This window comes from Triplophysa dalaica, chromosome 25, assembly GCF_015846415.1.
Source record: "Triplophysa dalaica isolate WHDGS20190420 chromosome 25, ASM1584641v1, whole genome shotgun sequence".
Lineage (NCBI taxonomy): Eukaryota > Metazoa > Chordata > Actinopteri > Cypriniformes > Nemacheilidae > Triplophysa > Triplophysa dalaica.
Window position 1 is genome coordinate 410,416 of NC_079566.1, and position 21,234 is coordinate 431,649.

Here is a 21,234-nt window from a genome sequence, read left to right on the forward strand (position 1 = left end):
CACTACTAACTTGTCTAATTCATTATATAGGTTGGCTAAAATAAATACCTTCCAGGCATATGAATATGTATTTGCAAATCAATAAATAAAAGTTTATGCTTTGTATGGTTTCTGTTTTCGTAAATTGTTTTCTGTGTGTTCTTTATAAAGAAGGGATGGATTGTCATTACATGAGAATGACTACAATACACATCATCTCAATTATTAATGTACATGTTCAGAATTTCCGTTTATTAAGCGTATATATCATAAGTATCAAGCTCACATAATTAGTGATACATATAAAATTTCCCCATTGTTTAGTGTTAATAGTCGTTATTGTGAAAATAAAATAAACAAATAACACTTTGTTCATTGATACCATTTATTCCACAGTTGCCACTTGGCATCCCAATGACTTTAACCCAAATGATATATGCATTTTTGTAACTGACCTAGAACACAGTGTTAGAGGACTATTTGAATCATGGATGTGTATACTGTTCTCTACTGGGAATTCACAATGACCCCTTTACAAGCTGACCATAAGGAATCAAATGTCTCGCTGGAATGCTAAGATATACTCTTATAAATTAACAGGAAGAGGGAGAAGTAGACATGATTTAAAACACTGTCAGGATCAAGTCCAAAAACACAATTAAAATTGATCATATGCCATATATCACACATCAAACTGAGTGCACTCTGCTAGTACAAGAGCTTCGTAAATCAAGAAAATAAAGACCATCTTCATTGAACCCTGTGATGAAAAAATATGATTATGACAACATCCTCCTCAAAAGTGCCAAAGTATGCTATTGTAAACGGCACTGTAAAGTACATTATTACAATAACATTCATATTTATATATTCTTAATTTCTTCCCAATGTACATTTTTCACATCAGATTTACAATTAAACAAACAGAATCGAATGATCTATAACATCAGAGTGTTGAGCATCAATTTTGCTAAACAGTATAATTTCTGCACCCTTCCACAAAATAAAAGAATAAATGTTTGGAATTCGATATTATTGTTTCATGTAGAGATTGGTCTCCTATACCTTACTATACGACATTCATTTTCATTTATAGATGATTAAAAAGCACAAATAAGAATCCAAAATTACTCTTCTAAACATTTCCTGAAATTTCCAGTTTCAATGGTAGTAAGAAATTCAAAAACGGAAGACTTCACAAGAATTCACAAACCCACTAAGCAAAAAGAAAGAACAAAAATGCCCCTCCCAAAAACACCTCCGAAAACAACCGTGTTACTCTGTTAAAAGACGAGAAAGGTTTAATGGTAAGCCATTATAAAATACACCTTCATAAAAGTGAAGATAAAAAAAACAGCTGAAAATGACTTATATGCTTTGAATTTCTTCTGATGTTATAAAGTTGTCTAAATGATTTAATCGGATGCAAATATACGGTCCCATTTGTCAGTACAGGTGAATTAAAAGTGCAAGTCAAATTGACAGATATTCTGAAATAAGCCATTAACAAAGTCTATTTCTGTCTAATGAACTGCACTGTGCTGGTAACTTAGAAAAAAAGGTCAAAAAGCCATTAAAGAGTGAGTTTACGTCTTTCTTTTAGTGTTTATTGGTCCATGAAGAGACGTGAAGTGGCTAGACAGAAAAGTTCTGTTCACACAGCTGTCTGTAAACTTACGAAGAAACAGTGCTTAAAACTTCCCCCCTCTCCTTGTGGCTCCCTAGCTGTCCAATATCATAATATACGAGAGAACAAAACCATAAATACGCTGGCAGGAAAAAAAGGCAACTACATTAAAACCCAGACTGCCACTGCAAAGAACAAAAAATAAACACAGGTATGGCAGATTTGAGCGGACAGATTCATAGACTGAATCCACTGTGTACTGTCTCATATAACTTTTGCTCGTGTCACAATCTAATTTGAATGGATCTTTGAATAATGTGTCACGATAGACTCAGACGGTATGGACATAATTAAGTGTTGAATATAATAAAGCCAAAAATCTAAACCAAAATGCTAACTGAGATCATTAAGAAGAAACAATATGATTGAAATAAGATCCAACTTCCACTATACACTTAAAGGGAAGTTCACCCCAAAACGAAAATTCTCTCAGAATCATTTCCTCAACCTCGTTTCATTTCAAACCTGTATAACTTTCTTTTCTTCTGCACAACACAAAACAAGATATTTTGAACAATGTTGGTAACCAACTACATTAAACCATATTGACTTCCACTGCATGGACCCGAAACCACGGACACATTTTTCAAAATATCTTACTTTGTGTTCCACACAAGAAAGAGTCATACACATGCTTTAAATGACGTGAGAGCGAATAAATGTTAATAGAATGTTGAGACGAACTGTCCCTTTAACTGGCCTGAGATCATGTGAAACCCATGTGAAATTCTGAACTGATGCAACTACAATGTAAAGTTTAAGGAATTTTCATGAAAGTTGGTCACTCTGTCCCATGATTTTAAGGAAATTTGTAGTGCTTGACCATGCGGCATATGAATTCTTGGTCTACAGAGGTTAAAGAACAGTGTGAAGAGCAGGTCAGTATAAACTCCAAGCCTGATGCATTTGAGAGGAAACTGAGGAGGAGATTTGAAGGGGAGAAGGGAGAAGAGGTCTCATTCAATCCATTTTTTCCTTTTGGACCAGTTTGGGAGCGTCCACAAACTCTCGTCCATTGACAATAATGACAGCAGCTGTGACGGCACTGGCCACGCCCCAGAAAAACACGTACGCCAGGGTCTCGGTCCAAGTGTCACCTGAAATGAAGAGCAGATCATTTGCCACGCTATATCAACAATTGAGCATACTTTTCATATACAAGGCGAAATATTCATGACACGAAAAAAGGTGTTTTGCTTTATGTAGCATTGCATTATATTGTCCGAGCTTACCTGGCGTTAGAAGACAGATGATACACATAGAGAAAGCCACCACCATAATAACGGGAAGCTACGGGAGAAAAAGAAGGGAGACACAGCAATGTAAATTAATATTTTTAACTTCAATAATCCCATTAATAGCCCTATCCATCTCTAATTGGTTGTCTCTCTCGCTACGATTAACATTTAAAGGAATAAAGAAAAAGCACTGACCGTGAGGAACTTCCAATCCTTCTGCATGTGCATAGCCACCAGCTCATCGGTTTCATCCACCGTATAGTTTCCAAGGAAGAGATCAATAGAGTCCTGGAGGCAAAGCAAGCTACTTAACATTCAGCACGGCGAACAGAGCCTGAATGAAGGACATCAAGACAGAGAATTCATACGCACTTGTCTGAACCCATCTGAGAAATTGTTCTTGTAGTAGCGGATCATTGAGTTCCAGCCGTCCATTACCAAGCCCCATTGAGTTCTCTTGCCAGTCCTGAGGTCAAGGGTGAAGGTCAAAACGTCATGCTTATACCACTGCATATATTCTGTCGGAAGTGCGAGATCATTACCTGGTGAAGTCGGTTTTCAGTGCTCCTGTTCCTGCATATTGTTTCGCACAGGCGTTGGCGTTGTCCGCCCACGCTGAGAGAAAGAAAACACTGCAGTTTTTACTGTGAACCAACTTGGAGTGCATTGGCTGGAATTGTGAATATCCTGATTTCAATTTTACCCACCGTTCCTATAGATTTTCTCAAAATCTGCTTGCTCCTCGATCTTCTGGCCAACATGGAGGACGCCCATCCTCTGAAATGACAGACAGTTTTACGTGTTTTGAGACACAAACTCCAAATTTCACACCACATAACTAAGAATTATGTGTTTAGTTTTTTTGTGAGTACACAAATTCTACAAATTATGTTCCTAAATAAAAGAAAAATGTTCCTATATAAATATTCTATGAAGTTTATATATGCTTTATGCATTTATTTATATTTTATATATCTGTCTTATAGAATGAGTGAGTGTGTGTGCCCTGCGATGGGTTGGCACTCCATCCAGGGTGTATCCTGCCTTGATGCCCGATGACTCCTGAGATAGGCGCAGGCTCCCCGTGACCCGAGGTAATTCGGATAAGCGGTAGAAAATGGAATGGAATATCTGTCTTATATTTTTAAATATATAAACTTTTTTGGAAAAAATAAGCTAACTTCATTGACCTTGATTGTCAACATTACAAATATTTTTTTTTCCAAGTCACAAAAGGTCAAAAGTCTTGTAATAATATCCAATAACACTCCAGGGTTGAAATTTTGAATTTCTAAGTATTTCAATGAGTGCCCTACAAAGGGTTAAAGGGGAGATGCACTACAGTCAATGATTGTGATATTAATACCCGTGATTATTGATAATGTGTTAATACTATACAAATGATAACAGTGATTCTCAAATTGGGGAGCCCTAGATGGATCCCGGGGGGCACAGAGTTTTTGGCGTTTTATGATATATAGATTTTTTTTATAAATTTTAAGCAATCAAACATCAGAAAAATAAGCCTACCAACCAAAAGAATTGATATTCCAGGATTGTATAACTGAATTTGTTCTTGGCTAAATAAATATTTTCAGATTTTCAGACTAAGTTTCAGATTACAAGTCTTTATTTGGGGGGGCAAAGCGATCCACCCTAAAAAAAGTGGGCCTTACAACTAAAAAGTTTGAAAACCACTGAATTATTTTTATTTTTTGGAAATTGTCCAACATATTAAGTTTTGGTCTTCACCTTTTCAAAAATTCTGCAAAGGCTCCAACTTTCTAAGTCTCTTTCTCTAGTTATTGACCAGATAAGAGGAAATTGGAAAATAATTTAAAGGTCAATTTGACTTTATTGTGAATTATTATGGTTATTTATTCAGGTTTTGTGGCATGTCAAAATGTATTTACTTTTTTAATCTGCAATCACAACAGCACTGCATTGATAAACAAAACATCCATAAAAGAAAAGCAGATTTGAGATCAATACACTACAATAAAAAAATAGAAATACAACATTTAAGGGATTCTTAATCATCAGTCCTATTTTACATATTTTTTTGATGATCTCATCACACAGGCTGTAATAATGTGGTTAACAGGCCGCATGGTTAAGTGGTTGTGATTTCACCTGTAGTTGGTTCTGTAGGGAACACCTGGCCAGCAGGCTCTGAATGACGTTGGTGCGATCTAAGCAGTCCATACAGTTACTGCGGAATGTTCCGGACTGTTCTGACATCACCTTCCCGTCTGACCCCAGCATAAAGTACCTGCAGAAACAGTGCTTAGGAATTAGATCAAAACTTGTGACATCATCACAGACCGCAGTCATCCCCATTACACATATCCGACATTCCACCCACAACTTACAGACATTTGGTCTTTGCTTCTCAAATTATAAGAAAAATATTCAATGAAGGCGTGTAGGAATGACAGAAATGAACATGTATACCCAAACTCATCTTGCATGCCGGCCACAGTGTCGACCAAAATCTGGAGGCGATGCCATCTCATTTTACTGCATTCTTTGTGAAAGTCAAAAGCTATGTACCTCAAAAGAGATGCAAGAGTCACAGAAAAGTAAATGTGCTAAAAAAAGCAGCATCCGAACTTTGTGTCTGTATGTGTTAAATGAAACAGTCAAGTACTTGATCATTCCGTCTTCCACGCTGTTGACCATTTTGGCGAAGGTCTGTTCAAGGGGTAATTCAGATCCCTTCTGATTTACCTGCAGACAGAGAAATTATCTTGAAGTCTGTTACCAAAATTAAAAGTTATTTCACTCAGAGTTACTTTCCCACAAGTGGACACAATGGCTTTATTTACCAAATTCAGAATCACTTGTTTCCCATAAATGAGAACCTGGGACTCAAAATGCCTCCGGAATCCATCCATCTAGATATGACAGACAAAAGTATTAAGTGGACTTTCCTCTTGACTGATTTGTAATGGGAAAAGATTGAAAATGCTACGACAACCCACTCTCTCCAGAGCTCTTACGTGATTTGTGTCTGTGCGGATCTGCGGCTTGGGTTTGTACTTCAGGTTGGGTCTCTGGGACCAATAGAAGGGCATAGAGCCTCGCGTCTGTTTGAAAGAAAGGATCGAATCAAGTAAGTGAATAATGGGAGGTCAAAGAAAAGATATGCTTGCATTTGAGGGCAATAGTACTTAATAACCACCTGCACAAATGATGCCCGGGCATTACTGTACTGGACTATCTGTTCAGTCTCGACAAAGTTAGCAGCATGTCCCTCAGAGTCAATTCCTGGGGTGCAGGAGAAATGTAGGAATATTGAAAAATGTGTCAATAAGTGTATGAATCTTTGCATAGACCTTTTCATCTGACACGTGCGACGTGCAGTTAACTTCTGCTTTGTGTCTGGCTAATGTCTATTTATATTCCATTTAATTTATGTTAATCTTAATTTGTATTATTAATTAATTGTATAATAATTGTATTAAATAAACGATTTGTTGAATTTTGTTGTATGCTGAAAAATTGTTGAATGGGTCCTAGTAATTTGGTCGCATTGAAAGAAAACGTATCGTACATGGACATCTAGTGGTTGTGCTTGGTATTCGCAGTCTAAATTCAAAATATTGGAGAGACAAGTTTAGCCAAGTAACGGTTCTTCTTGGTTTCTTTTGCTTGTTATATGAAATAATCCACAGGCACTCTATTGTTTGTGAATGTGTCGCGGAAGTTAAGGGCAGCGCTTGCGCAGTAACGTTTGTTTATGATGTCACTTTGAAACTATCTATATGTTTCTCAGTTGGGAGGGCATTGCGTAAACAGCGCAAAAGTCATGGGTTTGATCCACAGGTAAACAAAATGTCTCACCTCTGACGTAATAACGCACCCCAGCTCTGAAACAGCTCCGTCTAGAGATGAGAATCCATTCAAAGACCTTTCCATTGATGCAGCATGGCTTCATCACAATAACTGAACCAGCTGGTTAAGTGTAAACGACAACAGTGTAACTTTTAATATTGATAGTGTCTCCCATTCTCAATCAAGGCCATCATCAGGGGGGCCAATTGAGGAACAGGGTTACAAAGGAGTGTCAATGGGGAGGGGCTTATATAATAACCTACCATGTAACACCTATAGTTGGCTACAGGCCACTTTTTGTTCCCAAAAGAAAAATTGGTAAACATTTTAAATTTACAGTGCCTTTCTTTTACATTGCTATAGAATTTACTATATATTCTGCATAATTTCACGTAACTGAACTAAACCACATCCTTACCCTACACCTATTGTAAGTATATAGTTATAGTCCCCGTGAACCTGAAGTTTTTACTGGCAGAAGACCGACAGTTGATGGGGTGGAGTTAACCGGTGCTTATTTAAGATGGATAGTCACTACAGGACAGGAGTGCATTTTCAGAATTAAACTATAGATAATGACAGCACAAGAATAAAAAAAGATAGTTTAATAAACTATTTACAATGAAGTCTATAGATTTGGAACAAGAAAATTATGCCAGAATTTTTATTTTGGGGTATACTGTTCCTTTAAGGATCTAGAATTTGAACTATAATCAATAGTGAAACATTGTGTGCGTGCTCTGTGAAAGTACCAGAAGCTCTTACACAATACACTGAAAAACATTCCACTTTGTTAAAAATTCATAAGCAAGCATATTTTGATATATGATGCTTTAGTGCTCAGCTACAAATTCCCTTACTTGATATTTTTAACAGCTGAATGAAAATTAAAAAAGAAAAACATTCCTCTTCTCACTTAACTGTAGCTGACAATTTCATAGTTACTAAAAATGCTGATAACGGAATGAATATTTACATGAATGTTCGTAATCATTCTTGTCTCTAATAAAAGGCGTTCTTTGAATGAAACATGAACATACGTGCAGCACAATAAACTGACTTCCTCAACACAATAAAAACAACACTTATAAACACGGAATCCAATAACCACAAACAAATCTGTTTGATGTACCACATGACATTTAGTTTCAAGGATACATCCGTGGATGACAGGAAATGCAAATTTGTGGAGCTACAGAAGAAAAAAGAAACCAGTGAATTCCAATGCATCATATACTTTTCAATCTGAATTCTATTTAATGCACCATGTGCCGTTTATACCTCAGGCTGTTCAACGATTTCCCTTAAAAGGTTTCCATTCCACATAAACCTCTGATCTGCCTGTAAAAAGACACATTTTGAGTTAAGACAATGTCAAATGTGATGCTATGATTACTTTAGAGTTCAGTGAGTTACTGTCATCTAATACATTAAAATTAATGGTCTTAAAAATGTTAAGGGAGTCTGAACATATGAAACCCGGCACAACGCCACCAGTTTCCAATGACGAGCTATTCGCACACACTAAAAATGAAAACGCTGCCATGTACAATGCAACACAACCACAGCCTTTCTGCAACTTTTTGAAAGAACATATGATGTAGACAGGGCTGCAAATGTGGGGGGCATGGGGGAACAGGGGGGACGAAGTTCACCTCCAAATGTAATCTTTCATTTACGAATGGCCTACAAACACTATGCTCATTTCATACATAAATATAGCAGGATTTTCTGAATCTGTTGTTTTACATTATGAAATGTCCCCAAATAAAGTCCCCCCCAATGAATATCGACCATTTTCACCACTGGACGTAAATTAACTAATGTAGTGGATCTTTATTTCTATATTCAAAAACAAAGCCGCGTATCCATTTTGGTATTGGGTGTGTTGCCAGTTATTACCGACAAAATATTGTGTAGCACATTTATTTTGTGGTAGAGGGTCACAATGACTTGTCATTGATCATCAAACATCACAACGCGATGCTAGAGGCAGCAGCGTGTGTGCACAGATGTCAGTAATCTATCAAATGTAGATTACAAAAAGACCACCTCAGCTGCGTCGCCATCATTTTAATATAATGAGAGACAGTTGATAGAGATGAGGTTTAAAAGCAAAGAGATAATCGGCTGTCTGTATGTGATGCATGATAAAACCTACAGCCGGCTGTGGATATTCTTAGTCTTTAAATCACAGAGTTATCTCGGCTCACCCTCTCCAGCAGGCTCATCTCCTGAAAATCCGGGCTGGTGTTGGACAGCCGCTGCTGGGTGTGTGTCAGGTCATAGTCTGTGCAGAAGTAGAAGCCATCCGTGTTGAGGACGTTGTTAATCATAGCCAGAAACGTCTTGTTATCTTGCATCTGAAAGAGGGAAAGGGCTGTTAAATATTATTACAGACAGATTTTTCTGAAAGAAATGTAAGCAGGGTTTGGTCATGCAAAACCCATGTTAGGGTGTTATGGCGAGTTGTCAGTGCATTGCTATTTTATACACTCAAAAAAATGATATGTTCAACTTAATTATTTTTTTATGTCAACAGGTTCCACATAACTTGATTACATTGAATTTAAGTGACATTATATAGTTCAATAAACTTAAGATACTTACATACATAAAGTTAAGGCAATGTTGTTCAGTTTAATCAGATTTGTTTCAAATGATTAACTTCAATTATGCTAAAATGCACATTTTACATTAAACCAATATAAGAAAACAATTTTATCAATTAGTTTATTCAATGAAGGCATACAATAACATTTTATAATTTTATACATTTTTAACACTAATCAGACAAAACTAAGTTGTCTTCAATTAAAAGATATTGAACTAAAGCGTCCATTCCCTGTGATGCCATTTTTTGAACCTTTAGTTAGTGTGTAATGTTGCTGTTAGAGCATAAACAATATCTGCAAAATGATAAAGTTAAAAGTTCAGTGCAAAGCGAGATATTGATTTAACAGAATTAGCTTTTCAAGGAGTACTGAGAACGGCTGGAATCGGACTACAGCCCTCTACTTCTCTGGTACATGATGTCACTATTCAGAGTGTTAAAAGAACCTCTGTTCAAAGGAATACGCCAAAAAGGGGCGAGGCCTTCCATAGAGAAGAGGTAGAGCCACTGGAGTAGTGTTTGGTTATCACTCAGAGATTGTAAACATTTGACTGAGTTACGCGCTAAACTAATTTCACTATCATCACTTTCCTACAGCTGGTAATAAGAATTCTGCTACACACTTTCTAAGATAACCAACGGTCTAATAACAGCTTCATGACTTTAACATCGCTGTGAAAGCGGTTCTGTGTAAAACATTGATATTGTTTGTGTGTGCACACCTCTAAAACACTTTTATGAAAAGTCCTTTCAAATGTTTCATGGTCAATCTGCTTGTTTTATTATCCAACTTGGGTCCAATATAAAAAAGCAAAACTAACGCTTCTGTTGTTAGTTTTAATTAATATAACCAGTCTGACCCAATCGGTCCAGGTGTCATTTCCCGTAATTGGAAATCAAATGAGATCTCTAACAAAGATTAACGTTTGCACATGCACTAGCAGACCTCCATTACACTTCGATCGATCCGCATGTGTTTAACTGATAAAGTTGACGACATTGTTACTGTTTTATTCCTAAAAGCCAAAGTTTATGAATGCACCTGCACTGAGAGGGGGACCAACCAATCACAACAGCCTGAGAAGCAGAAGCTCACTGATATGGTATGGGTGGGACATCTTCAGACACACGCTTTAAGCAGGGAACCAATCACGACAGACCTGGTCAGCTTTACCAATAAGAGCATTTCAAAAGGAGGGATTTTATATAGACCGCTCGTTTTGTTAGAAGAGGGACAGCGGTGAACAAAAGACTTGAAATATGTGAAATATTAAGCATTTTTTTAAACTAGAAATGTGAACATCTATTTTTAAACATCCAGAAAGCTACTTTAAGAGAACTCAACAGAAATTCAGATTTAAAAATGTAACCGCCCACTTCCTAACCGAAGGCAACGCTTTCTAAGCAATGGTAACCACAAGTCCTCTGCTGTTGTAACTATTTTATGTTAACCCAACACAACTCCTTTATGTTGTTCCAACATGAATAGATTAAGTTACTAAACATAAAAAATTCAGTGTAGTTCGCACACAAATAAGAATTCATTCATCATTCACTCAACCTCATGTCATTCCAAATCTGTATGACTTTTTTTCTGCGAAACACAAATGAAGATATTTTGGAAGACATGAGGGTGAATAAATGTGAACCACCCCTTTAAGGTGCTGACAGTGTTTTTTTGTCTGTAGATGAAACAGAAATGTATTTTCTAAAGCAAGGAGAAAAAGCTAAAATTTACTACCATGCACATTCCCAGCCAAGGTCTCAGCCAATGAAAGGTATAGAGTACCAAAGGATGACATATTTTTGATGCATGCAAAACCAGAGGCGAATTAGAATTTTAACATTTCCGGTCCCATTGCCCCAAAGTTGATGTTTTTTTGGCATAGTGCCTCAAATAAGGTCTGTGATTAATAAAACATCACGTTTTATTCTATGGCATAAAACACACCAGTAATGACCTCCTCTTGACTTTTTAAAGCTCTAAAACAGCAGTTGCAAACAAGTTGCTAAATCTGACTACAGACATTGTCAGGGACATAAACGTCTACACGCATACAAATCTCACAAATAATGCAAATGTGAATAAGGGTTGGAGATTTATACACAGAGTTCTAGTTACTTATCAGGACACACGTTTTTAATAAAGTTTGAAAGAGTTGTCTAGGCTTGAAGGAGGTGACTTTTATGTTGAGTGATTGTATGCTGCGCTAACTTCCATGTTGGCCTACAAAAATACGGCTATTAACATCTCTGCATGTCTTATTGACGGTTACAAGATACGGCTACTACACCAGACCCAAGAACAAAGGGAAACAGGAATAACCTCTGGTCAGCGAAACCAATTTGCCAAAACCAGTCTGCCACACAACCTCGCTCTACACAAAGTAGACAATGAATGCAAAAACTAGGGACTGTTTAAAACTTCATTGCTCAATTTCCAAACTGAGGATGGACTGTGAATGAGTAAAGTGTGACACTTTCATGCCGGTCCCTTATGAGCACTGCAATCCATAGCAGCCACTTAACTTCACATTACACCAAACCTTTCGGAAGTGTAGTGTACTTTAATGCTACACTTGGTCCACCTCCAGTCAAGACTCTTGTGAACTTCCAATGTCTAGATGAAACACTTCTACTGCCCATTACTGAACCGTTCACATGCTGCATCCAAGGCAGATGTTTCAGCCGGAGTCTTAGCCTTGTTAAATAATGCACCGCGTATGCCACAGCGTAAAGAGATATCCGAGCGTAGGCCCAAATGAAATATTTACTATACCAGAACGCCTCGTTTTCACTAGCTGAGAGCGCACTTCTGAGTAAACTGTAAATGGAAAAAAGCTAAAAGTTCAAGGCAGGAAAAAGTCTTCTGTGATTTAAACGCAAAAGACAAGTCATCAAACATCTTATGACATTTACAGCCTGGAGGTGTTAAAACCATCAGCATTTGACAGTAAGTTGTGGTGAGGGACTTTGATGACCTGAATATCTGTGAGGTGCAAGATGGTCTTCTTATAAGAAATCACATCAAACTCCAGCGCTTTCCACACAGTGTGGCCAAAAAGGTCGCCCACTTTCCTCTTCCTGGTGATGACTATGAGGTACATACCTGAGAAAGATAATGCGTTGTGATGACGAGGCATATTGCGTATGCTATAAATAAAGACTGGAATAAAATAATAAAAAGGGTAAACATACCAGCCACCAGACGTGTAGTTCCCATGATTCCACAAATGGGTCTAGTTACGCCAGAGGGGGGGATGTCCTTCACACCTTCAAAAAGGAAAAAATACTGTTTTATGTGGATGGACGAGGACGATTAAGAACATAAATGTAGTCAAGTGAACATTCAGCAAACAAAAGAGCACAGGAACTACCGCAAACATAAAATGTCAGTAGTGATAAAATTGCACAAATGGAGAACTAAGATGTGACCTACAATACCGCTCTGCAGTTATATTTTTCACATTGAACACATTTACAGTCATTGCAGTGTACACGTAGTGATAATTTTGCATACAAGTTTCTCATTGCACTAAAAATATTTGTTTGCTATTGAATCTCGATTCAGAAAGTTGAATTTATGAAGAGCGCCCAGAGACAGTAAAGTTTACATTTAATGAGTCATCTTGTTTACTGCAATGTATAAAAGCACTCGTCAGGTTTTTTTTGCCAAGCTCAAATAAAGGTTGCTTTTATACAATGTACGTCAGCCATCTGAAACCCTGCAGCAAAAAATAGTGTAGTTCAAATATTTCAACTAGCATTACCAAATAACTAACCAGAAAGAGTTTAGACAAATTTCCTTTTTGCATGTGACAAGTTTCAATTATTCTTCACAAAAGATGTTTTGTCAACACATATAAAGAAAAAAACAAATGTTTTTATTAAGTAATCATATTGTTATTGTTTATCGTGTGTGTGTGTGAAGGGGTGTGTGTGTGTGTGTGTGTGTGTGGGTGTGTGTGTGTGTGTGTGTGTTTTTACGAGTTATCAGTTTTGGCAAATTTTATTTTTTTCGAACTATTTTATATTAGAAATCACATAAAAATTACAAAAAAACTTAATTGAAAGCTTTGCTTTCATATAAACTGTATTTAACAATCATTTTTGATCAATGTACATAATGTTCCCTTCCACAGTGAAGCATATTCGTACCTGTGAATGCAAAAACCTAAAAAAATACCAAAAACTTGATCTAGATAAGGTATTTAATTTTTTTAAGGTTTCTCAGTACAGTTAAGATCCCATCTACACTCTTAAAAATGAAAGTGCTTCACGATACAATAGAAGAATCTTTTTTTGTCTAAATGGTTTCATTCCTGTGCTTTTTCACAAGTTAACACATGCACATTTCTGAAGAAATGCACACAGGAACTGATAAATTTAGTTTATTTCAATTATCCGATTCCCATTTTTTCGTTTTACAATTATGGAGTTGGCAGATGCTTATATCCAAAGCGACTTAAGACTTCATTTAGTCTATACATGTCTTTTTTTATCAGCGTGTGTTCCCTTGGATTGAACACACAACCTTGCGTTGTTAGCGCAATGCTCTACCAACTGAGCTACACAGGAACACATGGACTCCCAACCCTTGTTCAAACCTATTGTTGGATCGAATATAAACAAATTTGACCCAACATCTGAGTTCTTCCTTTTTGGCCCCATCCTTTTAACCAAGCTTTTTTTTTTTAGTTTAGTGCACTCCAAAAAAATTTTTTGATGCCTGTTCAATTTACTTAACTTGCTTAAGTTAAATCAACAGAACTTTTGGAAAATATGGTTACAACATGATTGTTTTATGTTTAGTCATATAAATGAATCCATTCATGTTGGGACAACATAAAGGAGTTGTGTTGTGTCGACATAAAATAGTTAAAATATGGCAGAGGACTTATATTTCCCAGCATGCTTTGCGTACACTGCCTTTTGAGAGTTATTTTCTTAAATAAGTGTTTTATATTATGCATTTTTCAGTGAAAAGAAACACTTGTTAGTGTTCAAGGTTCATTTATCTTAAAAGTTTTAAAGAGTTATATTTTTGAGTTTGGTGGTTACCCTTGTTCAGAAAAGTGTTGCCTTTGGTTAGGTGGTGGGCGGTTACAAAATTTTTTTTGCATTTCTGTTGAGTTCTATTTTCTCAATATCATCTTATTGAAGTTAAATGAGATAATGTCTAATAAATGTTACAAATGTATAATATAAAAAATGTTGAACATTTCACTTGTTTGTGTGTTTTTATTTGACCTACAGACTTAGTTGCTCTAAGTTCCAATCATTAAGTACAATCAACACAAATGGATAACATTAGCAAAGCTTATATCTGTTAAATAAATTGAACTTAATCAGGTCATCTTAGATCAAGCTATAGTCATTAAATTCAAGACATAAGTGTGTAAGTGTGTGATGTACCATTTAATTAACACAGTTATGAACGATTTACTTAAAACATTATGTTACAATTAATTATATATTACCTTTTCTATTTAAGCAACTAAGTTTTGTGGGACCGGTTGACATAACTTTATTAATTAAATACAACATTTCATTTCTAAGAGTGTGTTACAATGTTTGGGTAGAGAAAAAGAAACGTTCTTTCAGACAGTCAAGTGTTATTTTATTTAATTATTTTAAACCTACTAAGATGACATATTTGCTCATGTTTGCTTTGTAATGTCAAGAATTCTGTGTTTTGGGGTTTGCCACTGTGGTAAACAGTGAGGTCTTTGCGTCTTTGAATGAGCTCATCACTGATAAAGTTGTATGAAACTTAAAAAAAATTGGAAATTGTGATTAATTTCCAAAGTAACGATGACCAGTCTTATTTTCTGTGCTCCACCTGTGACATTTCTTATCACCACATAATATGAATTGAACATTAATATAAAAAATATTGATAGATAAGTAAAATAAGTGAATCTATAAATATCTGAATATCATAATTATAAATCGATAAATCTTTCTGTATAAAGTCCTCATTATATAAGCTAAATCACAAAATGTATTCTCTACTTTCAACACAGCCAAAGACGAAAAAGGAATTAAGCATAAGAAACATTAAATGTCATACTGCTTTAAATTATTGTTGTTTAAAAAGTTTTCTGTTTAATTTAATTGCATTTTTGTTTTTCAGAGCAAAAAATAAAACTCTGATTTACACAAGACACCCACTAAAATGTCTTTCAGTTTAACAATCCTCTCAGGCACATTTACAACAAAGATCAATTTACGACATATTAAAAGACTAATTAATTTCACCCCAAATGCTACTTAGAAGTATTTTTATTCCACTATGGGTTTTGCCTATTGTTTTTACTTGAATTTTTCACTCATTTAAAGCATACTAAAATATAATACGCTCCCTTATTCTATTATATTTCTGTATATGTACAGGTCAGAATAAGCTGTTTGAATTTGTACATAAATATTGTGTTTAAATGTTGATATTTTATTCTCCAAAAACTTAAACCAGTTTGAATTTGTACATAAATATTGTGTTACAAATGTTGACATTTTATTCTCCAAACACTTAAACCATAAAGTAGACCTAAAATCCCTTTTGTACATTTCATTTGATGAGGACATCTTGACGTCTCCGACCCAAAAACATTTTCAGGTTCGGTGCCCTCAAAACAGCTGGGTTCAGGAGCCAGAAAGTTTTCATCTTTTAAACCAAATCACAGCTACAAATTGACTCATAATTTCTCCCTGTGTAAGGATTCATATGCTGCGGCTTTCTATCTAACCGTGCAATCATGTCCTACCTGCGAGGGTCATCTCGGTGGACACCCGATCAATAACCAGCACATCTTTAGCACCATCATCACAGGCCTCAATGTAGAACTTCTCAGGTGTTGCGTGCCTGTGAAGATAATGGAGGCCGAACAGAGGAGATCAGTTCTGATACGGAAAAACATTAACTCCAACATAAACAATGCCAAGTAACCAAATACTCATTTTGAGCAGATATTAGGAAGAAATTAGGAGGAATAAAATATACCATTGATTTAGTGGTGATATCAACACGACACTGTGTTTTCAGAAACTTTAGATTAATCTGTTTTCAGAAACTTTAGATTAATCTGTTTTCAGAAACTTCAGATTCATCTTTTAGAAGTTTACATCGTGTCTCAAGCCATCTGGATAGAGAGCAGATTCTCAGCACTCATAAATCACAATACTACTCCTGTTATGCATATTTTTCCTCTTGGAGGAAATTACAGATAGCGATGGATTATCAAAAACAGCTTCATCATGCAAGTTTTGACAGTGTGCGTGACAAATTTGAGAATCTGTTTCGGAAACCAGTCTAATGTCCCTGCCCCACTTTTATGGCTTCACTCTTCCTTCCTTCCTTGCCCAAATGCTGAGCAGCCACAATTTCTGCGCACTTGTCTGATGCTCTTGCAGCCAGTGAGGCATTAAGCAGTTGCACGGATAACCTTTAGTTCCATTAACCACGTCTGCGCAATAGAACTGTGGAATGTGTTGTCACATGAAATATACTTGATGGCTCACTGTGGGGTTTGATGAATAGTATAATAGAGCTGGTGGGTAGGCACTATCAGCTCACAAATGTATGACGTTTTGGTGGTCTTGTTCATCTTTAGCCTACAGCCTTCTGTGACCACAGCCCACAGTTTTGGCAAAGTCAAAACATTTATAAAACTGTACAGAAAAAAGGCACATTATCAATATCAATATGAACCATATATATGATCAAATTCAGCTTTGGAAAATGAAATTTGTAAATGCACATTTTTAGGTATGTGTAAATAATAATTTTGTTTCAGCCAGTGAACAAGTTGCAACATTTCTCCCATATTCAAGATAAAATAAAATGTATTTTTATTTGTAAGTATTTTTTTGTTATATTACCACCACTGGCAATGTTCTGTTTATTGTAAAAATGGGCTGATCCTTACCAGGTCACACAAAGACACAGTGTTTAAGGATTATTCTGTATCCAAAAATCATGAGCATAGCCAAACATAGGCGAACTCACAGTAAAGTTGTTGCTAATGTATTTAGTAAACAATGTTATAAAATTTACAAAGATTGAGAGAACACATTTGGTTCATAAAGTTTACCCCGAAAATGTTACTTTCCACAAGAAAATCCTATTTATTCTATTTAATATTTGTTAATTACACATATCCCCCAAAAATGTTTTTAATTACTATAATTATAAAACACTAATTTTTCATAGCATTATCAAAAACAGGAAGTAATGTACAAGAGTCCAATATTTGTTTGAATTAATTACATTTTTCTTACATTTTTAATCATCGAGTCATATTACAGTAACGTAAAACGCATGCATTCATTATTGAGAATAATGAGACATACAAACGAATCAAAACCAAAACATTTGAAGCAAATAGGTTTCATTTAAAATACTGCCACCATGGAAAACAAGCTTATTTTCTTTAAGAGTAATTAACATTAGATCATGAAAATTACATTTCATCCAGTCTGTTATGTTGCAGTGTTTGAAAGTAAGCAGTCTGCCAAATTGTAATAACGAAGGTGAATGAAGAACAACTTTAATGGCTTTTAAAAAAGGGAACTTCACTCTCCTCCCCAAACAGTGTCCCTCGTTCGTGATACATTTGCATCATGTCTAGAATCTGTGTTCTACGTTGCGAAACTACGTCCATCTTACTTAAACTACCAAAGAAAGGACTTCTGAGGAAACAATGGTTACAATTCATTTTTCAAACTACCCCAGAGGAGTATAACTCCAGGGTTTTACTGTGTGCGCGTCATTTCACGAAGATTGCTTTAATAATCTTGCTGCGTTCACTGCAGGATTTGTTAAACGACTGTCCTTGAAAGAGAGACCAACCTTATTTGGACCTGTTAGCTCCACCAAAACACAACCTGTAAGTGTGACTATTTATTTTTGTCTTAACTTCAAGAAATATTTGTGTACCTTATGTCTGCGTTTAGCTAATGCATATAAAGCTAACATTAACATGTACCGTTATTTCTGAGGTATTACAGTTTGTCAATCTAGCTATGAACTCGGCTTATTTAAATCTATAACAATTTCAAGGAATGGGAAGAAGGAGGCGGGAACTGGCGAACATTTAACCAACTTTTTAATAAAATAAACAAACCACAAAACGGACATCATGTATTATGACACAATAGTGTTTTTACACCTTCTATGAACATAAACATGTTGTTGGACACTCCATAAACCAAAGTCGGACCTTAAAAATCATAAGTTTCTTTCTCTTTAATAATATTTAATAATATTTTATTTTTTACAGTTTCTGGTCAACAACGTTCTTATGAGATTTATTCATTTAGTAACTTTTAACAATTATTTATTAATAAAAAAAATAGGTAGAACGCAGGTACACAGAACAGTAATATCCGAACAGTATTATCCAAACGAAAAAAAGTGTCTTTGGTCAGTTTTTAAGACACTCTGTCTATGTCTTTTTTTACATAAAAGTGTATGTAGATCTTCTTTGGTCTGATTGTATGTGTTCAGTGTGCAAACCCTGTTTTTGGCTATTTGTTTAAAACTTATTAGACTGCATAACTTAGTCACTAAATACAAAACAGACCAGTGTAACACCCATCAGTGTCATGTTGAATTGGATGAAAGGTAAAAGGCTGGTGACATTCCATTCTTTACTGGTTACTCTCCTGTGGTTCAAGAAAACTTCATGATGAATTTTAAAGTATAACTGAAGAGAGATATCAAATATTACACCTGCTCAAACCATAATACTTTATTATCACTGTGCACATTTCCATAACATTGGTTTTAAAGAGATAAAGTGCTTGATATCAACTTTACACTCTTAGCTTTACACAAAGCAAAAGCTCTTACATCATCATCCTACAATTTGTTTAGTATGATCACTAACTCACAATATCTGAAAGTTATGCGGTATATTCAGATGTAAGTTAATCAGTAACCCTAAACTGAGACCAGGTTCATGCTGACTACCCAGACAGCATTGTAAACCATCACACCCCACACTGATACAGAGGTGTATACAGATTCGATTCATGTGGTTAATGCATTTCAAATGTTGTCGAGTGCTTTTTTAAGACACAGGTTAGCCCATGATCGTAACACACTGTATGAACGGCTTAACCTGCACGAGCTGTAAACTGTCCTATAGAGACGAAACCACTCGCTGACAGTGGCCAGAGACGCCGCTTTTACATGAGTTGACATTCGCTAAAGTGAAACCGAACGGGTGTTTGTCGTTAAATGTCGCTTAACTCAAATAAAAGTTTAAACTTACAGATTGAACCTCTCGTAGGCGGTCGCCATCTTCACTTCCGGGTTTGGCCAATCTGCCGTGACGTATATGTGGGAGTGGCGAAAGAAGGGCGCGGCTTCCGGTTATGTCGATAAGGTGAGGGTTGCTCCCATCGTTAGCATCCAAATTATGGTAAAAACTCAAATAATTGTGAAGATTTAAATATATTTGTATCATATGATGATCTCGTAACAGATTTTATTTATTTTATTGTATATTTCGTATATCATATTTGTTTCTCGTACAGCAAATTGCAATATACCATATTTTGATATGGAAGTGGTTGTCTTGTTTATTGATCATAATGTGACTAGCAATAAACGGGAAATACAAGAAAATTAATAATAAAGCAATTATAATATTTTGAAACTTATAATAAAATAATGTTCTACTTCAAAACAAGAATAAAATAATTTTATTTTTGTCTGTCCACTCTGCCAATTAAGGCACTTAGTATTCCAGTTAAATCCCCATTTTTAAAATTTTGTTTTATTTTACGTTATTTATTTTTTGGCCATTTGCGATCTATGTTTTCACAAAAGAACACAACGACATATAAAAAGTTTAACTTTAGTACATAGAATTTTGAGAGAAGGGCCGTATTGATCATTGAAGATCTGAAAAAATATGCAAAGTATTGTATAGAGGACTAACTGATAAAAGGGTTGTGCATGACTACAAAGTTGCCATGATTATCTTTGACAAGATAAAAAGGTTGTGAAATTATAATTTTTCGCAGGATTGCAAAACTGAGAAACACTGTTAAGAAAATAAGTATGTAGGGTTGGAAGTTTGTTGGAGGTTCACCTTTGTGTCGGCATGTATATGCTTTCCACAGCTATTCAAAAAATCATAATAAAAAAATCCCAACTATTTAGGGAGTGTGATTTTTTCATAGTCCCCCACCCACTATCCCAACCCAGAGATGAGTCAGAGATACGTGTAAGCCCCCCACTCACAAAGGTAACTAAAAGAGAGTGAGACAATCTAGTTTCACCTGTGAGGGTGAAGGAAACCCTCAACAGGAAGTCAACCCTGAAGTCAAATCAGGTCAAGACAGTTGTAGTTGTTTCAAAGCATCTTACGGGAAGTTCTTCATTGAGCTGCGCAATTGAAAACATTAGGATTAACAAACTTGAGTAAGCCATTCAGACAAACAATATGACACAATGAGTTAACTTGTTGAGGGTTGTTTTCTTCAATGACATGAAGAAGTTTTAATTGTAAAAAATAAATGTAAGACTCTATAAACAAACAAAAAATCTGTTCTCCATGAATACCTGTCGGATGGGTGTGCAAAACCAAACAATCTAATAGTAGTGCTGTTATTTGTTAAATGAATATGAGATAAGTCAGAAAAGTTTTGTGATTAGTCAGATGGTTAAATTCCCCGTCTATGTTCCGCTTCTTTTAACACCCAAGTACAATCACTGTCCCACTGTCAGTCTGTGCCAATACACAGTCTTACGGAGAGATTCATGCCATGATGCCGCCCGCATATGGAGAAAGGCAGATGTCACATGGCTTTGTCATGAATTTCGTCATTTTATGAATCCAAGGATGAGTGTCCTCTGACAACGGCAT

The 21,234-nt window shown here is 35.7% G+C and overlaps 1 protein-coding gene across 1 annotated transcript; it reads right to left on the reverse strand.

Moving 5' to 3' along the window:
• Positions 1-239: 239 nt before the first annotated feature.
• On the reverse strand, positions 240-19,683 carry sacm1la (SAC1 like phosphatidylinositide phosphatase a). Its single transcript, XM_056741803.1, has 20 exons — positions 19,633-19,683; positions 16,123-16,220; positions 12,554-12,628; positions 12,337-12,464; positions 8,955-9,104; positions 8,023-8,082; positions 7,900-7,933; positions 6,751-6,852; positions 6,089-6,174; positions 5,907-5,993; positions 5,733-5,801; positions 5,555-5,634; positions 5,359-5,457; positions 5,038-5,176; positions 3,612-3,681; positions 3,447-3,519; positions 3,277-3,370; positions 3,100-3,192; positions 2,899-2,956; positions 240-2,763 (listed from the first exon to the last, which is right to left on the reverse strand). Exons 1-20 carry the CDS (start codon positions 19,659-19,661, stop codon positions 2,627-2,629), a joined length of 1,761 nt encoding a protein of 586 aa, XP_056597781.1. The 5' UTR covers positions 19,662-19,683; the 3' UTR covers positions 240-2,626.
• Between the last annotated feature and the right edge of the window lie 1,551 nt (positions 19,684-21,234).

What these genes read in the sequence shown, in the direction of transcription:
- sacm1la (XM_056741803.1), bottom strand. Translation starts at nt 19,661, where the DNA reads ATGGCGACCGCCTACGAGAGGTTCAATCT. An exon ending in CCCTACAGAACCAACTACAG is followed by an intron (nt 3,682 to 5,037) that starts GTGAAATCACAA and finishes CTGTCATTTCAG; the next exon opens with AGGATGGGCGTCCTCCATGT. An exon ending in TCTCAGATGGGTTCAGACAA is followed by an intron (nt 3,193 to 3,276) that starts GTGCGTATGAAT and finishes CTTTGCCTCCAG; the next exon opens with GACTCTATTGATCTCTTCCT.